Below are 25,238 nucleotides of genomic sequence, written 5' to 3' on the forward strand. Positions count from 1 at the left end.
GCTTTAGCATCAAAACACTGCTGAGGTAGTTCTGATTTAACCAGCTAGCTGCTGCTACCCCTGGCTCTTCACTTTGATGCTGAGTAATAATCCAAGCGTAGGCCTACAAGCCAACTGAACTAGTTAGCTGGCTAGTTAAGTAGCATGTGCAAGTGTCTTAAGCTTATTAGTTATTAGTTAGTTATTGTGTCTGAATACTGTGTTTATTTACAGCAGCAGCCTTGAGTCAGTTGATTCAGAATTCCTCCTCTCGCTAACAGGAGCTAGCTGGCTAAATTTGGTAGCAGTTGTTGAGCCCTCTAAAACTGCCAGAGTGCATGCTCAAAACACCACTTTCAAAAAAGTAACATTATAAAATACAAACAGACTCCTGAGAAGAGGAATTTGAAATAAACATTTCAATAATAAAAATCAAAATGTTCAGTTGTCATGTAAAGACTTGAGTTTGAGGAATTAAATAATTTATTAAATAATGATTATATACAGTATAATTGTAGAATAGAATATATCTTTATTGTGTACCAGGGTGGAAAATTGTCTTTGGCTCACCAAAACATGAAGACACACTACACATGATTCTTACAAGAACGAAATAGCGAAGCAGTCAGTGTAACAAACAGAGACAAGGTCACATTATACATTAACAGTCATGTCATGTCTCTGGCTTAATTCTCATCAGTCACTTTGCAGAGTTACGAAGTAAAATTTCATAATGTCTTATTTATTTATTTAATATTGAACACTTTAGGACTCCATACAGGCAGAGTGTGTAGTGGCCATGGACAGGAATAGTTTATGGTTGAATAGAAATGAGAAGAAATGATTGAATGGTTGAATTATGGGTTCAATGAAAGGTGAAGTTGGGGACACAGAAAGCTTTTCCAGGGACAACACTAAAGGGGAGAAAAACTCTTTAATGCAAAATTATAAATGTGCACATGTGCCATGGAATAATAAATAGATCCACTATATATAATATGGATTAACTGTACCCCAGGCTTCAAATTTTGTGTGAATTCCCTCTTTGCTGCCTGAGGAGGGTGGTAAAGCCTTTTTTAAGAGTGCACATGCTGTATGACTGTGCCCATGTTTTATTAATTTTTTAAGAGATGAATCATTGAAACTGGATTGCAGTGCATGGTGTTGAAAGTTTGTTTATAGAGTTTAGATTTGATTTATTTGCATTCCAGTCTGAAGGATGTTAACGTCTGAATGTCCTTCAGACTTGAATATGCACTTACAGTTGGACCTTACAAACACACAAAGTAGCAGATTTCATAGTTATTACTGGCTGGCCACTTAAATACAGTGAAGGGCAATGCTAGAGGCAAAAGAGTGTGAAACCAATAATTAATAATACACTGATTCAAAGAGTAGTTGACACCAAATAAACAAGAACAGCAGGGCGAAGGCCATTGTCGACTGTTTGGCCATTATCAAGAAAATATTATCAAAGTAACACTTTTTTGATGCTTGTATTGATATTTTACTGTCAAACCGGATACCTGGAAGGTGAAGGATACTTGTGTGGTACTGAGGGCTTTTAGTTATGAACCTGGCATGTGATAAGTACAATAAAATGCTGAAAAACTCCAAAGAAGGCTAATACTGAAGACAGGCAATTTTACCATCTGTAAAGAAAAGCTGTTTTGCTATAAGACCTGCACAGATGCGACATGATGCATGGGGAAATTGACTTTCATACTCCTAAATCGACTGCTATTACTAAGCTCGAGGATTAAGGGTGGTGTGTGTGACTAGGCTTTCATCTGTGACATAACAGAGGATCCCGATGCCCTGAGTGCAGAAACGCAGGAACTTCTAACAGGTGAAAAAAAAGATGCATTAATTAGTGGAAGCCTTACAACCAAACAGCATTCATGGCATGATCTAAATGCGACAAGCTTATTCTGTTTACATTCCAACTTTCCAGAGAACATCATACACACACAAATGGAAGACTTTTAAATGAGAGTTTATTGAGCGGATTGGCTCAGTTTGAGGCTCTGAAATGTTAGTTTCTCACAGAGTTTGCTCCTTTCATTTTAGAGATTATGCCACAGCTCCATCATCAGGTCGCCTTGGTGCTTAACCTGGTTGGAAGCCTTTATTTATTCAGCCATATACTCTCTGGGAAGAAAATCAAATCATCAAAAATCATTTCTGATGGCCCCCCTGACAGATAAACCCCTTCTCCATATTGTGACAGTGCCCATATAGTCGAGGACTTCAGAATTGATAGGCTTACATCAGAGAGAAGGTGTCAGGTGTCCCGTGGGAGCAAATAAGTCAGATCACATTCACCACTGGCAATCACTGCAATAAATATCACACTCTCGTTGATGTGTCATATGTCTTGAGCTCAGAATGGTACTCATATGGGATGTTGGTAAAAAAAAAGATTCTCTGTCCTTCTTAAATATATATGCTGTATTAACATATACACATTGCTGTGTGACATATAAGGCTGCAGGGTACAGAACCATTGATTTGTTAGGCAGTGCAGGGCTTTATGGAAAAACAAGGATGCAATCTGTGCAGCCTGCAACCATTCAGCTCCATCAAGCCAGATACAAAAGCCTAATACATCTTACAGACTACTTGACCATGCACCCGTTACATAAACGTTAGTTCTTAGACGTTTTCATACAGTGTGACGATACAGTCATTGGTGAAGTTCTGCATATTGGGTTTATCATATCTTTCATGAAACTTTCGATTACAAGGCAATGACAAACAGCCTTTGTGTAGAGATGGATATTGATAGCGTGGTGTATTTTCCTGAAGGCCTCAAGCAATCAAACCATCACTGATATCAGTATGACTCAATGTGGTAAAATGATTTAAATGTTCCAACAAAAGGCAATAAAACAAGTCATCCCACATCACTGTCTAAATTTGGTATGAAAACAAAATCAGCCAGTCAGTAAATACAAAGGTGATTTAAGTACATAATTCATCAATAGGAGACAGAGCACCTTGAGGATCAATAAAAATAGAAAATACTTTAGAATCCTTCTCATGAGACTGATGAACAACGACTGCTGTCAGTGAAGTTGTTGAATCAATAGTTATAGACAACAGAGTGAAGAGACATAAATGACATCTAATCAACAAAAAAACTCCTCCGTCTGACAAACTGTCACACCATCTCACTAAGTGCAAATTTTGGATCAGCATACTTAAAGGGAAACTTCACTGCTGCGGATATGGTGATTTCTTAAAACTAGGTCACCTATGTAGTAGAAATGTGCAATTATTTTTGAAATTGGTGCCCTATGACAGGAGAAAACTGGGAAAAAGGCTGTAGATTCCCCATATCAATCTTAAGGGGGAATCCTACAACAACCATAATGCATTGCATGTGATCCCATCCAATTCACTACTTGATGTGTTTACGGAAGGCAGGTGGGTTTCCCAGCAGAGCGGCTGGTTCACAGAGACAAAGTTAGAGAGCAGCATTATATCTCTTTACTGAGGCTTATTTTCATTTACAAAATGTTTTTCCTCATCAAGTCTGGCTATATCGTACCGGTGCACAAGGATCATAAAACAAATGGTGCACTGGAATTAGTTATGGGGATCATTGCAAACTTACCGAGAGCTGTAGGCTACACAAGCCAGAATGCTGCCAGAGCTGCTGATGGACATTCAAAAAACCTCCAAGTCTGCCGTCTTCATTTCAGCTTGGTTTGGGAAACAATTGTGGACAAAGTGGTGAAAAACTGCAACCAAATGACAGACGACAAGGAACCGGGACCTTAGTGCTCAAGCTGAATGCAGCTGCAAAACTTACAGGTAACACACAGTCGCTGTTGTGCAAGAGTTTTCAGTTCTGTCTCCATTCTTTCTGACGATTCTCACCAGACACCAATTGATGCTGCGGCACCTCTCTTGCTGTGGTGCCTCTCTTTTGGCTGCCACTGAACCATAGCTCGGGTGGTCGCTTCCTCCTCCACACTCTGTTGTGTTTGATTCAAGAGCGCGATATTCAGCCTTGTATCATGAAGCTAGTTTTATACCAAATATGCTGATATTTTAAAGTATTAATAGTATGATATTTTTGTAGTCTAAGGCAGATCTCCAAAGTCGGCCAGATGACATGTTTTGTGTCACCCGGCTGTATTGTCAGCAAATGAGGACAGCTTGTGTGAAGTTGACTGACAGATGAAAGAACACACTTCATTGGAAGACGTGGAGGTGGAGATTGAACTCAACGAGGAATACACAGACACGAGCTCACCAAATGCTCAGGGCACAGGAGACTGTTAGTAGACAACTCCCTGCCTGTTCATCTAAGTGATGCTAGTGCAAATTCTGCCAGATCTCAGCACATCAATCCATCAGTTAAGTTGCCGAAGCTGATGATTGAGAAATTCAATGGAGATGTAAGTTTGTAGCAGGAATTTTGGAGCTAGTATGAGACTGCAATTCATAGCAATTATGCCTTTTGCAAGAGAGAGAAATTTACCTTATTGAAAACTTACCTGACAGGGCCAGCAAAAACAGTAGCAGGACTCATCCTAACAGACAGCAATTATGATGCTGCAGTTAATACTCCAAAACAGATTTGGAGGGAAGGATCTCATTGTAAATGTGCACATGTCAAAGCTACTGAATCTCACTCCTGTGAAGAAATCATCCGATGTTTTTGCACTGAGGCAGATATATGATGAATGTGAAATTCAGATTAGGAGCCTAGAGTCACTGGGAGTAGTATTAGTTACATACAGAAGCACGCTATGCCCAATACTGCGACAGATGACGCCAGAGGACATGGCACTTGATTATAGCCGTCTAAGAAGAGAAGATGATGAATGGAAGGTGCTGATGTTCTTAGGTTCCTGCAGAAGGAGGTTCAGAGTAGAGAGAGAGCTTAGCAAATGATGAGATCATACAATCAGAGAGAGAGCCAGTCTGCTCACAAGCCATGTAGCAAATCATATTCCTCCAGTGACATGAAACTAAAGGAACTGAGCATGGCATCTGCAGCTGCAATGCACACATCTAGCCAGAAGACACAAAATTGTCTGTTCTGTGATAGTACTGAACACAGATCTGAGAAATGTCCAGACCACAAGGTTGTGGCATGTAAGGAGAAGCTAAAGAGGCTAGGCAGGTGCTTTGTAAGTTTAGGACCTAAACATATTGCAAGGTTCTGCAGGGTAAAGTTCATGTCATGTGTAACATGTGGAGGCAGGCATCAGGCAGCCATTTGAGAGGAAAATGAGGCACACCCACTTACGGTCTCTGACACTTTCATTTCCTCAGTAATTCCCCAAGCAGAGAAGATGAAGTCTAACAGCGAGAACATCGTGCTGCTACAAACTGCCAAAATATGGGTAGTAGGCCCTGCAGGTAGGAAGACAATCCGTTGCTTGCTAGATGGAGGCAGTCAGAGAAGCTTTGTGCATGAGAATGTGGTGAAGGCACTGAAGCTACCAGTCATTAGTCAAGGGACATTCCACCTCCATACATTTGGCTCCAACAGCAGTGCAGCACAACATAGTGAAGCTCAGCCTGGAGAGTGATACTACTCGCAGACTTCCCTGGAGATGACAACCCTGAACTTCCTGTGCTAATAGACACTACTACTGGCAGATAGTATCAGGTCACGTAGAGAGACTGACAAAGATTCTGGTAGCAGTAGGGAGCACCTTTGGATGGGTAGTGCAGGGCCCAGTAGCAGTGCCTAGCATGACCAAGACAACTTGTATGCAGATTCAGCTCAGTGAGGATGCACAGATTGACAAGCAGCTGCATGCATTCTGGGAGGTTGTGATGACCCCTGAGTCTTCTTCATTTTGCAGTGCTGTGTGGTTCACCTGTCTCTCTGTTCACCCTGCAGGTGGATCATTAGGGTATGATTATTTGATCATAGACTGTGTGGGCCCTCTCCCACGCTAAGGCTGGCAGCTTGTATTTGTTGTCTGTGATGTGTCAGAGCACAAGGTGTCCTGCTGCTTATCCGTTACATACAATAACTACAAAGTCTGTAGTGAAGGCGCTAATTCAGCTCATTTCTATTTTTGGCATCCCGTCAGTAGTGCAGAGTGATCAAGGTTCTAACTTTACTTCTCACATGGTGCGGTGTCACCAGACACTCAAATCTCTGCTGCGTGCATACTGTACAGAGATGGACCAAGACTGGGAAGATGGTTTGTCATGGCTTATGCTGTCCGTTAGAGAGGTAATACAGGAGAGCACAGGGTTCAGTCCAAATGAGCTTGTGTTTGGGCACAGTGTGCCCACTTGTGGCTTTAAAGGCACATTGGAAAGAGGCTGACCCGCTTGTGAATCTTTTGGATTATGTGAATGGGTTTAGGCAGCGCCTTCATGCAGCGGGTGAGTTAGCATGAGAGAAATTGGCAAGTGCACAGTCAAAAATGAAAAAACTTCATGACTTCATGCAGAGCGGAACGCTGTGAGTTTAGCCCTGGAGATCAGGTTTGGCTCTTCTCCCTATTGTGAGTTCTCTTTTTCTGGCAAAATTTGTGGGTCCATACTCTATTGTGAATAAATTGTCTAGGCAGAATTACGTCATTGCAACTCCTGACCTCAGGAAAGCTACTCAGCTGTGTAATGTAATGCACGCTACCGTGCATGGAGGACTGCATAGATCAAGTTTGTGAGTAACTTTGATTTGTTGAAAGGGTATTGGCAGGTCCCTTATAAAAGCACTGCAAATAGACAGGGCACAACAGACTTTGGACAGACTCAGTGATAGTGCTACATTGGATACGCAGCTCTGCCCAGAGGTCGAAACAGTTTGTCAAAAACAGAGTGATGGAAATCCAATCTCTGACCAACAAAGAGTAGTAACATTGCCAAGGAAAGTGAACTGGGCAGACCCTCCCACCAGACGTCTAACTGTGCAGGATCCGAAGCAGAACACACTGTGTTGGAATGAACTTGGTGTTCTGATATCACCTGATCTGTCAGAAAGGGCTGAGGACTATGGTCCGAAGTGGTGGTTAGAAACCGCGAGAAGAGCAATCCCAAGTGATTCACTGCCAGCTCTCAGCCTCTCAAACCGCTACAGGGCTCTGCCTGTGGATGCTCCAGTCCACCCAGCGGATATCTCCATGGCTTCTGCTGACACATGCTGTCTTCCACCCAGGCAAAGCAGGCAGAGTACTGATGTGCATCTCAGGACTGTGGTTCCCTCCTTGGGAAGAGGAACTCGAGGGGACACTCTTAATGTGTCCCCCTCTCCCTCCTGTCTCATTGTAGGCTCATCCATGGTTCGGCATGTCTACTGTCCTAACACTGAAACCTTTTGCTAAATTAGGGCTCAGGTACTACACATTAATTCAGTGCTCCATGAACTGCTGCTGCTCCACCTCATTGGTCTCACATGTTGGATCATATGATATTAAGCTTCAGCAATCTGAAAAGTTGAAGGATGACTTTAAAACTCTGACTGACACTGTCCTGGAGTCTGGCAGACGGTTTGTTATTTCTGGACCCATGCCTTCTCCTCGGTTTGGAGATGTGAAATTCAGCTGGATGTGCCAGCTGCATATCTGGCTTAAAGGACTGTGCCATGCAATGGGAATTCCTGGATAACTTCTGTGTTTTTTGGAAGCGACCTAACCTCTTTGCAGGGGATAGACTTCATCTCAACAGAGAAGGTAAAAAACTATTCGCCTACAATAGAGAACTCACACTGAAGTCCTGTAAACCATGGAAACATACACATCATCTAGGAATCAGTCGTGGTTCAGTCATTTTGCAATGTCAATCCATAAAAATACCCACCTGTTCCTACCACATTTCAACAGCTGTGAATAGTGACATATTCTCCATTCCTGTTATAGTTAGCTGTCGTAATAGCATAAAAAAATACCAGAGTGCTCTTCACAACAGCTCAGCCTCACACCTTAATGTCACACCAATCCCTCATTATGGCAGAAATGCATGCAACATGGTGAAAATTGGTCTGACACAGTCACTCCCAGTGAGGCCCAGACCCGAGCTGATAAGGTTAGCACTTTTGAATATTAGATCCCCCTAGCAAGACGTTTTATATTAATGATTTTATTTCTGAACATGGTCTTAGCTTTTTATTTATAACTTAAGCCTTACTTCAGCTGCTTCAGATACTTTTATATTAGACAAAATAAAAGAGGGGGTGGGATCGCCATTATTTTTTAAAAAATATACTCAATGTTCTTTTGGCAATTTTCCAACATTTGAATACTTAGCAACGATTATCAAAGCACACCAACCTGTTCTCACTGTGACTGTCTATTGGCCCCACAAAGATGACAAAAACTTCTTTTCTGAGTTTTAAGATTTTATGTCCATTGTTCGTACCAGTCATGATAAAAAACATTTTACTTACATTGAATGATAGTCCAGAGACTGTTGATGTGACGCATTACATTAAAAATGAAGTTTTTGACAAATTTTCAAGCCTGATGAATACCTTTCCTCCGTCCACCAGTGGCTTAGTTGATGACCTTGTTGACGATTTTAATGATAAATTAAGATTCTCATTAGATACTTTCTCCTGCACAAATCAAAAAAGGCAATTAATTTGCAAATTACCATGAAAAATTACAGCTATTTGTCAGCTCAAAAGAAATTGCCAAAAAGCAGAGAGGCGAAAAGCAAAGTGCATTTTTCCACAACTGACAGTCTTCTAAATCCATCAACTGCTCCCAGTCTTCATAATAACTCAACTCTTAAACACGAAGAATTTGCTTAATTTTTTAAAATAAAAAATAGTTTCTATTAGAGCCAGCATTGTAAATACAGACACTCAGACTTCCTGGGATCTCCCTGCCCATGGGCCTTCATCTATGATGTCATCTTTTGATTTGATGTCAGAAGATGCTATATGTGAAGTGGTTAGCAAGATGAAGTCTTCCACTTGTGCGCTAGACCCTATCCCAACCAAGCTGTTTAAATCCTGTTTCCAAAGCCTCTCCTAAGTAACAATTTTACGCATCTTCCCCACAGCTTTCAAGACCTCAGTGGTAAAACCTCTCCTCAAGAAAACCAATCCAGAGCTAAACAATTACAGACCTAAGAAAACTAATCTAGAGCTATACAATTACAGATCTCAGATAACCAATCTAGAGCTAAACAATTACAGACCTAAGAAAACCAATCTAGAGTTAAACAATTACAGATGTAAGATAACCAATATAGAGTTAAACAATTACAGACCAAAGATAACCAATCTAGAGCTAAACAATTACAGACCTAAGAAAACCAATCTAGAGCTAAACAATTACAGACCTATTCCTAATCTACCTTTCCTTGGTAAACTTTTAGAGAAAATTGTTTTTAATCAACTACTTGTTCATCTAACCAACAACAGCATTTTAGAGAAACTCCAATCTGGTTATCGAACAAACCACAGGAGGGATGGAGACAGCCCTACTGAAATTTATAAATGACCTGAGAATTATTGTGGGTACAAACAACATGGCTGTCCTTCTTCTCTTAGGCCTCAGTACAGCATTTGATACAAGCGACCACAAAATTTTAATTGACAGACTTGAGAAATGGGTTGGTCTCTCTGACCATGTTTTAGTTCACTGGTAGACAGTTATTTGTCAGCCTGGGTGCTTATGTATCAGTGACAGATGTATTGAATATGGTGTTCCTCAAGGAAGCATTCTCAGTCCAATATTGTTTTCATTATATATGCTCCCACTTGAAAACATTATTAACCATCACCACATCAATTACCATTTTTATGCTGACAACACACAATTGTACATCTCTATATCGGCAAACGACCCCAATGCACTGCACATGCTCTCATTGAATGCCTTAATGGATGGATAAAAACTTTTTAAAATGAAATGAGGAGAAAATTCTTTGAATAGGAGCCAAAGCAGTATTAGAAAAACAGTAGTCAATGCTTGGTGGTCTTAGCAAACAGATTAAAGCACAAGTCACAAACTTGGGAGTGATTTTAGATTCTGATTTAAATTTTAATTCTCATTTTAACAAGCTCATTAAAACATCCTTTTTTCATCTCAGAAATATTGCCAAAGTCAGACCTTTTTACCTCACAGAGATGCTCAAATGCTCATTCACACTTTTATTACTACCCCTTTAGACTATTGTAATTCCCTTTTTACTGGATTATCTAAAAAGTCTATAAAAAAGTACAGCTAGTTCAAAATGCTGCAGCCAGAGTCTTAACTGAAGCAAATAAAATGGATCACATACCCCGACTGTTTAAGACACTGAATTGGCTACCTGTATCTTTCATAATTGATTTTCAAGTTCTTTTACTTGTTTATAAAGCTTTAAATGACCTTGTTCCTCCCTACATCAGAGATTTTCTTTCGTTTTATGTTCCAGCCAGACCATTAAGGTCCTCCACCACTTCTCTTTTAAATGTTCCTTATGTGTCCCATAAAAGTACCTTCTGTTTTTATGCCCCTAAACTGTTGAACACACTGCCTCTGGATATTAGTATGGCAAGCTCTCTCAGTATTTTTAAAATAAAATTAAAGACCTGTCTTGTTAATCTGGCTTTCAATTTTAATTTGGAGTAACGTTATAATTTTAGCTTTAATTTTTAAGTTTTAATCATTGGTTTTTATGTCATTTTATCCCTGGTTTTTATTTCATTGACTTTTATTCTATTTTATTCTATTTTCAAAACTTTATTGTTTTATTGTTGTAATTTTAAGTCTTGCAAAATTTTATTTATTGTTGCCTTTCGATTTCTTTCTTTTTTTTGTCTGTGTTTTAATCCTGCTATTTGTATGAAAGGTGCTATATAAATAAATTTGAATTAAGAAGATAGTTTTAAGGACTTTACTACCCATAATTCTCTTATAGCAGAATGGGAAAAACAGTGTTTAAGACGTTAGTTATCTCTTCTTGTTAGCAGCCAAGTTGTGTACACTTCATTATCACGTGTTAACGTGCATAACTTCTTTCATTCACTAAAAGAGAGTGTCTGATTTTAAGTCCAGAGTCTCATCTCATCATTTTGAAAGCAGTTAGACTAAGCTACAACACTGTTGTCAAAGTAAATCTAAAATCAGCACCATTTTTGTTTTATTTATGTGACAGACTAATAAAAAAAAGAACAACAACAGATTGGGAGTGGCCTAACTGACACCACTAATTGACAGGAGATGAGTTCAGCATGTTATCACACATCTCACTGTGGCACTAGGATCGCTCTCCTGAGTCTGATGAGCTGTCACTGACGCAAATGCAATTTTGGGATCAGCATGCACCAGATGATTAGCGTGGTGGATATTACTGAGCACTGGTAGAAATACTGATATGGATTTTATTGCACTGTTTGTACTTAATATTTTGAAAGTTGATAGACAGAATATAATTTTTCGTAATGTTTCCTTCTCTCTGACATGTTTTCTTCTGTTTATGGGTAGTCCATATAGCCTGACCAACACTGATATCAATATTTGAGAATTCTTACTGATACTGATATGTCTTCCAATATTATGAACATTTTTGATAAGGAACCCTTACTTATATATATATGTAGTATTTTTTTCCTACATTTTCACTGTTAAAGAATTAACTTTAACTTTTGACAAACTATTTAATGGTTTCAATGTTCCCAAACTACCTCAAACATATCTTTAGCATTTCTGCACTGCCATTTATTGTTACTGGTTACTTGTTATAAGTAAGATAAGCTAATATCGACTGATTGGCTCACAAGTCCTCTAATAGTGGACTTTTATGTGTCAACATTGGTGCATATTCACTGGTAGAGAGTTTTAACATCCATTTCCACTCCCAAGTAAATGGTTTGAGAATGCTGTTAAAACTCACTCTCCAAGTGAATGAGCAAAATGGAGGCAGAGTGCCCAGAATGGGTTTGAAGCTGTCCCACCTTTTCTTAGCATGTAAATCTGACAAAGGAAACACTTTGGATTAACTGCCATTAGCAGATACACTGTTCAAACTTTTTAGGTCATACTGCTCTTTTCCATAGATGATTCTACATTTCTTTGTGACTTCTGGATCAGTACAACCAGTCAGGAAAGGCAGAGATGCCTCCTGATTGGTAAACATTTTGGAGACTCTCCTTAGTCACTTGCAGCACTTTAATCAGTGTTAATTTATTTATTTATGGTCATGGTACCACTTGATACTAGCATATAAATGTTTTGGCACTTGAATTCAATGTACTGCATCTCCTTCCTAACTGTGTCATCATGACTTACATAAGAGCAAGACATTTTCCTCTGTTCTCTTGTAAATCTCACATATTGCATTTTCTCTAGTTGGTTAGCGTTTTTAATGAAAATGAAACATGGAAATTGTATATTCTTTTTAACTGTGCATCACAAAATGTACAGTGTAGCAACTACACAAGCAACTTTTTACTGACGTGATACTTTGAAGTGAGCAGAAGAGGGAAATTGAAAGAGGATAAGCCAGGCTCGAGGCTAGAGCACAGGCAGACCTTTAGTTGCTCTTTGTGTGTGTGTGTGTGTGTGTGTGTGTGTGTGTGTGTGTGTGTGTGTGTGCATGAGAGAGAGAGAGAGAGTGTCTGTGTGTATGCATTAGCACACTCTGTCTCACATACACAGACACAAATCTGTTTTGGCTTTTGATTTCCTCTTTTATGAATGTTGATTTCATTTTCAGAATATGTTGGCTTTTGACAGCAAAACAGTCTTGAACAGTTAAAAATCAAGAATGCAAAAATGCTCAGCCAATTGGCAATGAGTTACAGTGTGAATGAAATGTTTTGGGAAGAAATACTGGTCATCTGTGCATGTGTCGATATTCATGTGCATATTTTGTACCTGTCGTATATGAAATACCAATTGATTTAGGTCTCTTACACTGAGCTCATTTTGCATGTTTTGCAGGGTCACCATGTGGCCTCATCGTTGCCTATCTGAGCTCATTAACCCTCCTCTCCAGTCCTTGAGAAGCCCTCTCAAACTGCTGTTGCCAAAGGGGGCTGTGTGTCTGTGTGTGTGAAAACACACATCTCTCCCCAGCAGATGGTAGTTTCTCCGGCCATACTGTCCCACCAGCCAGACTCCCTTCCAGGGCATGGCCATCTCCACAGCCAGCCCAGCATGCTTCTGGCACCACATTACCCTGCTGACAAGATCCTTTTTATGGATTAAGGGTCCGCAACACGTCTTCAAATGCAGGTCAATACCCTGCTTTCCCCGGCCACTTCAGTCCACTCTGTCCTCGACAAGGACACCAGTTTGTGATATATCCGCTGCAACAATGGAAAAATACTCTGTGCCAGTTGTTTATCTTCCTTGATTTCTGGCACTGTCTCCGTTGGGAATCAAATACAAGTAGGTGGTTCTCAAATGGAGAGTTGGTGAATTGAAAGAACTGTCTCTAGCTGGTGTTGTTGAAATGGGCAGCTGGCCTAGCATTTTGTTTTCATGTCTTCCTGCGCACACACAGCCTACTTGTGTGCATGTGTTTTCCGTCTTTTTGCAAAACAATGTGTTTTCCCAGCGTGTGATGTGGAGAAATGAGCACTGCTGTAGCTATCAAAGATTCCCAATCAAACGCTGCCGTGTTGTCGTCAGATTTTTTCGACAGTTCCTCCAGGAGTTCCTGACAAATTCAGGTATGAGGCTTTTACACCCAAAACATCCATCATTCCGACCTGCAAACGTAGACACAACTAATTCTGTACACCAACACACATACACACATTGGAGCCGGCGTAAATACAAAGTCAAACACACTACCCACCATTCACACTTTGTAACACTGATTGGAAGCTTGCTGTTATTTATAGAGAAGCAAAAATCCAATCTTTTTCAGTGAGCTCCCCGCTGTTTATATTTAGACTTTTTAGTGGAGAGAAAACCTTGTAAAAACCTGGCTGTCAGCATGTGAATCAACATGTGAATGACCCTTATCAAATTTGCTCTGGAATAAATTGTGGTGGAAAGCTGAATATATTTCCATTCATGAATGCCAAATTTAATGGCTGGATGGCCAGAACTGGCACAGGCGGGCCAGTCTCTTGGGCTGCGGCCCTAAGGACTGTCTGTGTGTGTATTTGTATGTGTACAAGTGTGCCTGTACATGTGCAGGTGCCTGTTTTGTTTGTGCATCCAGCGCCTGTGTGTGCACGCGAATCTTATTTGACACAAATTAAAGCCCGAGGTCAGCCTGAAGGTTGAGAGCAGCATTTATGACTCCCTTTTTTTTCCCACCACAAGAATGGACATGTGTGAGTGCCCATGGTTTGTAAAGGTGCTGATGCATGGGAATGTGTTGGTGCTAATGTGAAGATGGATGGAGTGATAATAGGAAAATGAAAGGTGTTTGGATGACGGTACAGACATGTGTACTGTGTGTGAGTGCATGTGATGCTAATGTCAGTTGTCATGCTAATGTCCGTTGTCCTTTTTTTTTTGTGTTTAACCTTGAGTGGAGCAGATGAGGCAGAGGAGAGTGGCAGTTAGAGAGACATCCATCTGGCTCTGAGAGATGAGTTCAGCTCCACATGCTGATATTCTCTGCAAGAATGAATGGAGAGCACAGTATGATGCCTGCTGAGAGATGGACAGACAGGACTGACTGAAAAATGAGATGGACCGATGGGTAGACAGGAGGATAATGCTTCAAAGCGAGACTCGTCTTTCTTCTCTACCAGACAAAGGCAGAGAGAACGCACTAGAGAGACTGAAGAACCAATTGAATCCAATCAATTCTTGGAAAATTGGAAAAGCCTAAACAAATCCATGAATGATAATTTAGCAATCCAAAATGGAGATATTTGGACAAATCACTTTGCAAACCTTTTCAGCAAAATAACAAATAACCCAGACGAAAAAATTACAAATTCTTGAATCAGCAAAAAAAAATCCTGTGACACCCTATTTACAGAAAAAGAATTACTTGAAAAAAATAAACAATCTAAAACCCAGAAAGGCCTGTGGTGTTGATGCCATTTTAAATGAAATGATTAAATGCTCAGACAATAAATTCAAATTGGCTATCCTACAAGTTTTCAATATCGTCCTAACCTCAAACATCTTCCCAGATATTTGGAGCCAAGGGCTGATCAGACCAATTTCCAAAAATGGTGACAAATCTGTGTTAACAGTAATTTAGTAAACTTGTCCTGCAGCATTATAAACAGCAGACTAATGTCCTTCATTGATGAACGCAACATCCTGAGTAAAAGTCAAATTGGATTTCTCCCAAATTACTGCGCATCAGACAACATCTTTGCCCTCCACAGTCTAACTGACAAACACATAAACCAAAACAAAGGCAAAGTCTTTGCATGTTTTGTAGAGTTCAAAAAAGCATTTGATTCGATTTGGCAGGACGGCCTTTTATATAAACTAACTGAAATGGGTGTCAGTGGTAAAACATATGATTTAATAAAATCATTTTACACAAACAACAAATGTGCTGTTAAAATTGGCAAGAAAACAAACATTTGTTTTATCAGGAAGATGGATTTAAACAGGTTTGTCCCCTACTCTATTCAACATTTATATTAATGACTTGGCTAAAACACTAGAACAATCTTCAGTGTCTGATATCAAACTACATGACACAGAAGTCAAGTGCCTGCTGTATGCAGATAACCTAGTACTAATATCTCCTACCAAGGAAGGCCTACAGCAGCATTTAGATCATCTGAACAGGTTTTGTCAGACCTGGGTCATGATGGTGAACCTAAAGAAGACAAATATAATGATATTTCAAAAAAGGTCTGGGTATCAGGGTCACAACTATAAATTCTATTTGAACACAGTTGAACTAGAACACAGATCAGTCACCCATTGCCCTGTATGGCAGTGAAGTTTGGGGACCACTCAGCAAACATCTAAATTTTACAAATTGGGACAAACATCCAATCGAAACACTTTGTGTGGATTTCTGTAAAAGTATATTACATCTTCACAGAAAAACTACAAATAATGCCTGCTGAGCAGAACTGGGCCAGTACCCCCTCCAAATTAAAATGGAAAAAAGAGCCAACAAATGCTACAATCACTTCAAAGCAAACAACCCTCAAACATACCACCTCAAAACCCTAAAATACCAAGAGACGAACTGGGAAAAGAGTTCCCTCAGCCAAATGGTCCTGAACTCAGTTCCCTAACCTCTACAAACCTTGCAGTGCTTGACGACAGTCCACAGACAATCTGGCCCGACCAAATAATAACAAGACAAAAAGAAAAATACATCGCATATTGGAAAGACACTACAAAAACTCAAAGTAAAATGGAGAGTTTAGTGGCCCTAAAACGACCGTACCGCGACTGATGAGACATTGAGAAAGACATTGACTAGGTACAGACTCAGTGGACAAAGCCTGGCCATAGAGACTGGTGGTCATAGACAGACCTGGCTGCTAAGGGAGGACAGGCTGTGTTTACTGTGCACACAGACAACAGTGGAGACAGAGATACATTTGTTGCTACACTGTGACAAATATGCAGAATTAGAGCATTATTCTTCCCCAAAATTCTACACAAATATCAAGAATTTGAAATACAATCAGAAACGGACAAAGGCAAATACCCATTAGGTGAAAAACAACATTGCTGCATACTGAGGGCTAAATATGTGGCCTCTTGCCACAACCTGAGGGACATCCAGTGAAACACCACCAGATTAAATACTGGTTGTTCTTTTTGTGTTCATATTGATTGTTGTTGTTTGTTTGCTTGTTGACTGATTGATTGTCATATTTGAGTTATAATACCCTGTATATTAGGGTTTGTGACATATAGTTATATATTTATTAACTATTATTATTGTTAAAATTTGTTTGCTTTAGCAATATAAGCACTGTCTGTTTATACCAATAAAGCCAAATTGAAATTGAAATTTAAAATTGAAAGAATGGGGCGAAAAAGACATTCAAAAGTCTTTTTTCTTGCCGTATTGCTGCATGTGTGTGTTCGCATAAGTAATGCCATTGTGTCCTTATCATTGTGTGCGTACATACGTGCATATCACAGTCAGTAAAGCCAGGGCTGTGTGTACTTTGCCCCGCTAAGAAGCTCCCCTGGGGTGGTATTGTAATCCTTGCTGTAAGAGATCTCTGTAGAAGAAGGCCTCAACTGGGGCTTTTGTCTTTGTGTGATTATCTGTGCTTTTCATGTACAGGCCACCCATTATTCCCACAGGCTATTCAAGCTATGGGGATTCATACAAGCTCGCTGCAGGCAGAAGCACTTAAGTTAGCGGTAAAAAAAGCAACATGGGGACACTGTAATATGTACGGTAATGATCCAAAAGAATGCTTTCAATATGCACTGCATCACCGATGAACTGTATGCAATCTCTGAAGCAAAATAGGGTACAGGAGACATATAATGCAAATATAAGCAAAAGCAGAACCTGCATTTCCTCTTTTGATATTACCATAAAGAAAGTAGCTCCTGTAAGTGCTCCTACAGTCGATGTTTTGCTCCTTGGCATGTTGCCACAGTCAAGGTTCAATGACAGGAAGCCCTGATGATGATAAAAGGAAACCAGCTTCCAAAACTCATCAATAATGCATGCAGATTTGTTTGTGCGTATGTTGAGTTCTATTTTTTGCCCCAGTGTCTGTGATACTGGCAATGTTTTTAAAAGTAACGCTGAAAATGTCTACACTGTTGCCTGAGATGTGTGTTTAAATTATGCTCATTTTATTGATGATCCCTTGCTTTAGTTGGCACCTAACAAAGGAGCTACTGCGAGATCAGCCATGCTAACAAGTTACATTATGTCGTAAATGAATCCTGCTGCAAGCCCTTGATATTTAACATACAGTACAAACATTAAACACGACCCTCATCATGTTATATTTGTGTTGACTGTAACAGAGAGGTTTTGATTCCGCGCTCGCTATTTTCTGCAACCATAGTTTGTGGCATTATTGCCTCCACAGTTCTCTTAACCTCTCAACAGTGATTGTCCAATTATAGTTTAGCAACCCTAACTTTGGAGGGTGGTCTCATAGCCTTTCCAAAACCAAAACTACAAGAGCAAAAGTGTAAAGAATAGGTTAAATAGTATGTTTCTCTGCTCTAACATAAGCTGCAAGGGTTAGCATGTCTGGATAACTAGCTTACTACTTAGCTAGCCCATTACTTCCAAGGCTAAGGAGCATCATTATTTTGTGAGATTACAGGTTGCGTTAAAACAAACAAAGAAACAAATAAACAAAAACTTCAGGATAACATATCCACTGAGAATAGTTTTACTTCACTCTGTGGGAGCTGGTTCTGGATACTAACAGGGTTTGGGGTAATGTTAGCAGCTCTATCCTGCTCTTTATTTTATATAGAGAAGTTTAAACTGCAGCTAAACTTGTATAAGGTTAAAAGTGAAACACACTATTTGAAAATACAAACAATAAACCTTAAGAAGCCAACCCGTTATGTTGGAATAAAAAAAATTCTAAAAGAAGAATGCTGTTCTTTATTTCCATGTCTTCCACGTGGACTGGTGAGAATGCCAACTTTTGAGTATGGGACAGCTTTAGTCTCAGGCTTTTAGTACGATATCATGTACCGTATGTAGCAATCAAGTACACAAGACCCTTTTACAGGGTTCCCTTTAAATATGTCAGCTTTAAACATTATTCATTTCAGCCAGCAAATAGGTGGAGGCCAGCTAGAAATGAGACACCTGCTTTTGTCATGTCTATGTCTGAAATCAAGGACTCATTATTAAAAACATGACTTGAAAATTTGCTGTCGGCAAACTGCATATGTGCCGTGTGAGGATTCAAAGTTTGACAGACATAGCATCAGTAACTAAGAGGGTCAGCAGTCAATAGAGAAAAAAACTGAATTTTAAGCTTCTTAAACGTAGGCCTATAATAATATTTATTCCAAGTCCCTAATATTGGATTACACTGGTGTTCGTGATATTTTGTCCACCACGTGTAGCCTACATACAGTACAGTACTTCCTCTTATAATGAGCATATGTAAATTCAGACTCACAAACTTATCTTGTATACATACATACCAGTAGTGCTCTTGTAAGTTATTAATGATGTTGTGGAAATTGTGTAACAATAGTCGGAGCCACAGTTTACCTCCAGAGCAAATGGGAAAGTTCTGTTTTCAAGCAGAGCTCGTTAAAGATTCATGTGACTTGAATTGGTTATCTGAAACAGGGAAGGAAGAGTGACATCGCACTGTCTCTCGATAAAGTCTCCCAACTCTGCACTTCTCACCTCATACACTCACCACAGTCACTTTTAAAATACCTCCAGTTTTAGATTCCCTTCCATGCATAAGGGAACAGGCACCATTTTAGTCACTGCAGCTGTCCAGCAAAATTTACTACAACCAAGGGAAGTAATGGCCACTTATCTCTCTTGTACACAAATGTAGTTGATTTACAGGAATTCCTACTTGCTATTCAATATTTATAGTCAGATAAAATGCCAGGAAAGGAGGTTTGAATGTGGAGGAGGGAGGGAGGGAAGCGATTCTGAAATATGCATGAGTGCACATATGCAGCACCGGCTATTTTGACGTGCACTGCTACTCTGTGCGGAAATGAGGCAAGGCTGAGTCACCGCAAGGAAAAGTCTGGGAAAAAGTAGAAGACTGAAAAGTGACCATCTAGATGTATTCAGACATTTTTACCTCTGGTTTAACTTATGGTTAAGATCTGCACTGCCTGCCTGCACCTAGAGACATAGATATGCATTCATGTTTCTTTCATTTGACTTCTTCAAATATGACTTTTTAGTTTTTTGACATAAAGTAAGTCCTGTAGGAAGTCTGAGATTTCTCACTCAAATTTTCTGCAAATTACCTCTGAATGGCTGAAATCTGATTTTTCACAACATTAAACACAAAGTGAGAAAGTGGTTGCAGATATTCAGGCACTGCAGTGTTTTTATGAAGAAAAAAAAAAAGATGTTAGCTCTGAAGCTTGGTAGTGACACATTCTGATCAGTATGATCAGTCTCCTTGGTGTGCTGGTATGATCATATATATTAAAAACTGGAGAATGAGCTTACAGGTCAGTGTGGACTATGTTCTTCCCAGGTCATAAATATGTCCAGTACTTGTTAATTATGAATATGCAAGTAGATGGAGAGTACAATATACAGTATATATGATAACTGACTGGTATGTACAAACAAATATTCCTAACGTTCAAAGGTTTGTCGACTTTCTCATTGTGTCCTCATTTTCTGGGTATAATTGATACACTATTAAGTGGAAACATGAGTTGAAAACTTGCATCCATCCTTTATAGCACTTGCAGCTCTGAAAGCTACTGTACACATGTTTGAACATTGTTTATACATTATACATTGTTCCATGTATAAATCTTCAATCAATTTAAATAGTTGTACAGTTTAATAATTCAATTTTTCATAAATCTGAGCAGGGAATGGCTCAGAGATGATTTGTGCCATTTGACATTTACAGTGCCTGAACGCTCTTGATGCTGCCTGAGGAAAAATATATCCGACAGTATCTTGTATGTAGACGTACATTCATCAACAACCTTGCTAACTGTGGTGACTGGCAGGCAGCTGAATGATGACAGCTGAGGTGACACAATGGCGATGTGTCACTTAAAAGCAGTGCGGGTCAGTTTGTGGTTAAATTTTGTTCAAAATTGTTTGTTACAAGTTGTTTCTTAAGCAGAGCTCCATCTAGAACATACAAACTCAGTAGGCGACTTCGGTCCGGACAGCAATTTAATCTGGACCGTAGTCGCCTATTGAGTATCCATGTTCAAGGTGAAACAATTTGCATGTTCAAAGCCCTGACCCACAATCAGTGCACAGCTCCCACATCAAGTTTCATGTGTCATGCCATAGTAAGCTCTTGCATGAGCAGCATATTTTAGAAGTTGGGATTTATGTGTGGATAGCTGATAAAAGGTTACACAGATGATTGATTGTTTTGGACAGAAAAGATATGTCAAACACATTATGAAAAAGTAGCAAAAGGATTCTATCAGGATTAGAGAAATGCCACTCAAAATGTGCATGTTGCTTGTAAATAATTTCATTTAGGCTAATAAGGTGAATTCTAAATAACTCAAACTGTCACTAATGGAAATGGGTATGTCATAGACCTCAAAACATAATCTGATGAACAAATCTGATTCAGGCCCAGAATTTCTCAGCCACCAGCAGGTGCACAGAGTCCCACATAACTAGTGTAAATCAGCTCTGTAAAAATCTGTAATTCAGACATACACTATACTGGTTGTCAACTATTCTATACAGCCTTACACTTCCACATCTGGCTTTTCCCAGAATTGACCCCAGACCCCATTCTTTCTATAGAAGAATATAGTAAAAAAGGGAAAGCAGTCAATCCAAGTGTTTATCCACTGTCACCTGTGACAGCACCATGATTGACAGAGATTTGTGGAAATGTGTGTGTGTGTACGTGTGTGTGTGTGTACGTGTGTGTGTGTGCGCATACATGCACGCACACAATGTGAAGTGGATGAGATAATACTTTCTTAAGAAGCAGCTAGTAGCTCTGCTGAGAATGTAGCTGAGACACAAAAGCCTTTTCAATCTGTCAAGATACAACTACAACTCTGTCTCCCTGTGCTTTCGCTGTCTGACACATGATTGAGGGGAAACCTGTGCTTCCTAACAGATATCCTCACTAACTGGCTTCCAGCATGGACATGGTATTGTCTTATTAACCTTATATTGTGTACATTGGCTTAAGGAAATTTAATCTTGGCATGTATGTACACTGTGATGCAGAGCTGAGCCCAAACGTAAAATGAACGTGGGTTACTAGTAATGCCTTGTATTATCTTCATATCCATGAAGGTCACAGATACATATATGCTGCATATCGTATTATGATAATTGCCACAGTTTCCATGCCAGTACTATTGAATTATGTACAACATGATTGATAGGCACTGCCTCGGAGAATTAAAATATAATGGATACAAGAATGAATGCAAAATGCACAGCGGTATTTGTGAGAATTTGCAGAGTGTTGACATGATTCTAATATTTGTACCTGACACGCGTCAGAAATAGGATTCTCTGCCTGCCGACACTGATTTCAAACGCGAGAAGGAAGATCATGTCAAGGAGGCGTATGTCACTCGTCTCTCCCCTCAATGTGCAGCTCAGCAGGCATCACAATGTTTTGCACATTCAATTTCCTGTGTTTAAATCTGACACGCAGGTTTTGTTTTCGTTTTCCCTTTACCAAACTGAATATGATAATGTCACTTGGGAATTGCTAGATGAAAAGATTTCCATGGTGCCGTCAGCTTTTTTCGCTGAGGACATGAATTGAACAGTAGGCGCAGGGTTTGGAACCAATACAGCATGCATTATAATGAAATCATCTTTTTTTTTCCGTTCAGAGAAGCTATGCATTGAAAATGGAGTTTGCAAACCAAATTGGATTAGAAATGGTGGATATTTTGTTAGGTATCTCTCCAATTTCACAGTGTGTGTATTTGTGTGTGTGTGTGTTTGTGTGTGTGTTTGCATGTGGGTTTGTGTGAGTGTGCACCTTCTTGAATGCTGTAGGATTCTTAATAGGTTTGGGCCGGTATCACCTTCTACCATCGTAACATTGTGATTTAAAAGCCCCCGCACCCCACCTCATCTCCTGGTCCACCCCAACACTAGGGCGCACACATACACACATACAGACACACCAATTTAGTATGGCCAGCCCAGATCAAATCTGCAGTAAACTACACCAAGTGGAGACTGACAGTAGCCACATATACTGGAATTACAAAATGACAAAAAAGTCAGATGGGTGTACTGATACCTTTTTTTAGCAACCAAGTTTGTCGCCAAATGATCTACTTTATGAGGTATCAGGCTATGGCATAGGCTATAGGGAGGAAAAGTAAGGAAAGACCGGGTGAGAAGGTGAGGATGGGCTGTGAATGGGCTCAGATGTGCAAAAAATAGATATCCAAAATACATATGTATAAAACGATTAAAGGAAAGTAAAAAATCACATCAATACAACAAGTGGAGCCATAATCTACAGTAAATGTGTCAGGGTTTGTTCCTTCAGCATGTTGCAGACTTAGAGAAGAACCAAGTGTAGTTTACAAAAGTAAATCCAGTTCTAATTAAATCTGTTGTTTCACAGCTTTGAAAAAGGGCCGATTCTGGATCACTCCTGACCCCTACCACAATGACGACAACATCCAGATTGGACGTGAAGTCAAAATATCTTGTCAGGTACAGTCAAAGTGAACATGCATTACATAACAAGTTAAATGTAGAGTCATTCTGGAGAAAGATTGTTGATATTTCAACTAAACACCCAAATAAATACAGCTCTCCCTTCGTGCTCTGGACAGCTGCTCTAATGACTTCCCCCTGTCCTGTGCACAAGAACGAATGTCCTCTGCTGATTGGCTGGAATAGTGTTGTGTGGCAGATATTTGCTGAATTTGACAAAAAGTGTATTGAACAATCTTTCTGCAGAATCTCTGGCTCTACCTTTAACGTAAGTCACTCATCAACCATTCATGTTAATATAACCCAAATAACATGTTGAATGTCATAGGTGGAGGCAACACCACCAGAGGAGCTGACGTTTAGCTGGCTGAAGAATGGCCGTGCCCTGCGGAGCTCAGAGCGTATGGTCATCACCCAGACGGACCCTGACATTTCCCCCGGAACCACCAACCTGGACATCATAGACCTCAAGTTCACTGACTTCGGCACCTACACCTGCGTGGCTGCGCTGAAGGGAGGAGGCATCCCTGAGATCAGCATTGATGTCAACATCTCTTCCACAACTGGTGAGTCTCACACCCCTTTTTGTCAGTGACGCATCTACACACCTCCCTCCAACACATATGACACACACATTACAGCTACTGTAGTCACACACACATGCTGTACAAGATGATTGAGAAGAAACTGAAAAAGCCTATTGACAGAGCAAAGAAAAAAAACGGTTACTTTTTTGTTGTTATTTCAATCTTATAAGTTATAATGTAGTTTTACTCAGGTTAAGTCCAGTCATTTAAGTAATACAAGCAGTCAGACGTCCCTAAACACATTTCCAATTTCCCCAGTTATCTAGTATTATTATATCTATTAGAGGTCGACAGATTAATCAGTTTGGCCGATTAATCACTGCCGATAGGACGTTCCACAAATGGAATCAGTGGAACTCGGCTCGGATAGTGGCCAATGGCTGTGGTCACGCGGGGACGTACATCACCATTTTGCATGGTAATCAGGGTTTTCCCTACCGTTACAAGACTCAGGCGCAGTGCCCAAGTGTTTTTTCACAGTGCCTAAGCCAAATGAACAGAAAAAAAACTAAACGTGTACATGCGCCAAGTGAACAGCAGAGCAGAGACGCCAATGCACACAATGAAGCGAACCAGGTGAAGTGAAGATAACTTGAAGATTACTCTAGTTGACAACAACTACGCTCGCTCAACAAGCATAAACATGTAGAAGAGCACTATTTCCACCTCCTGGTATCTTTTACACAACCACAACACGCTGGTTAGGCTAATAGCAAATTGTTACAAACAAGCTAAAATGAAAGCTGTCTGTATGTCTTACTGTTTATCTTTGCCACAAATCTTAAAACTTGTTAAATTCTTGTAAGTGCAGCTACTGGCTGAGACAGCTTTTTTCCTGCTCCAAAATATCGTTACTATATCAGCCTTTAAAAATCCACTATCAGTCGACCGCTAATATCTATATTATTATATAATTATCTCTATTTATTTAGAAGTAAAAACTAAGGGGAACACACTGTAAATGTCAGTTTTAATTATCCATTGCACAGTTAAACTCCGTGTGCTTACAACTATGGTAAGTACAGTTTAGGTCAAAGTTGAACCAGGAAATGATTATCCAAGATTTAATGAGCGTTTACAACTGACAGTTGTAAAAATAACTTCAGTGTTTACCTCGGTTTTCGCACAGTGGTTTATATTGTATAACTCAAACTTGAGAAATATTAGCTGCTCTGTGCACTTTGTTGTGAAACTTTTTTGGCCAAACCTGAAGTAATATGACCAAGTTGTAAGAAAATTGATTTTTCCTTTTATAGGGTTAGCTTACTTTAATTCTAACAAACATACTTTCTCACTTACCTCTAGTAGTATCTATCAATATTGACTGTTTGTTTTATCTGTCAAGGTTTTCACATATCTGCCAATGAGAATTTTGCACACCAATAAAATGGAGGTGAATGGAGGTTTGCCCGTGGAGTTCACAGCTTTTACCTTCATTATAAAATAGTTGCTAATAAAAATGGCCAATTGACAGTGAGGTTTGGATTGTCCAGA

General features: G+C 39.7%; 1 protein-coding gene across 4 annotated transcripts in view; it reads left to right on the forward strand.

Annotated features, from left to right (window-relative positions):
• The window catches only part of LOC122999857 (MAM domain-containing glycosylphosphatidylinositol anchor protein 2-like), a 180,978-nt gene that overhangs the window by 92,273 nt on the left and 63,467 nt on the right, over positions 1 to 25,238 (forward strand). For all 4 annotated transcript variants that reach the window (XM_044377173.1, XM_044377174.1, XM_044377175.1 and 1 more), the window contains exons 7-8: positions 23,063 to 23,154; positions 23,486 to 23,723. In XM_044377173.1, the coding sequence (XP_044233108.1) occupies positions 23,063 to 23,154; positions 23,486 to 23,723 (330 nt within the window). The remainder of the gene's footprint in view (positions 1 to 23,062; positions 23,155 to 23,485; positions 23,724 to 25,238) is intronic.

This window comes from Thunnus albacares, chromosome 16 (assembly GCF_914725855.1).
Source record: "Thunnus albacares chromosome 16, fThuAlb1.1, whole genome shotgun sequence".
In the NCBI taxonomy this organism is placed as follows: Eukaryota; Metazoa; Chordata; class Actinopteri; order Scombriformes; family Scombridae; genus Thunnus; species Thunnus albacares.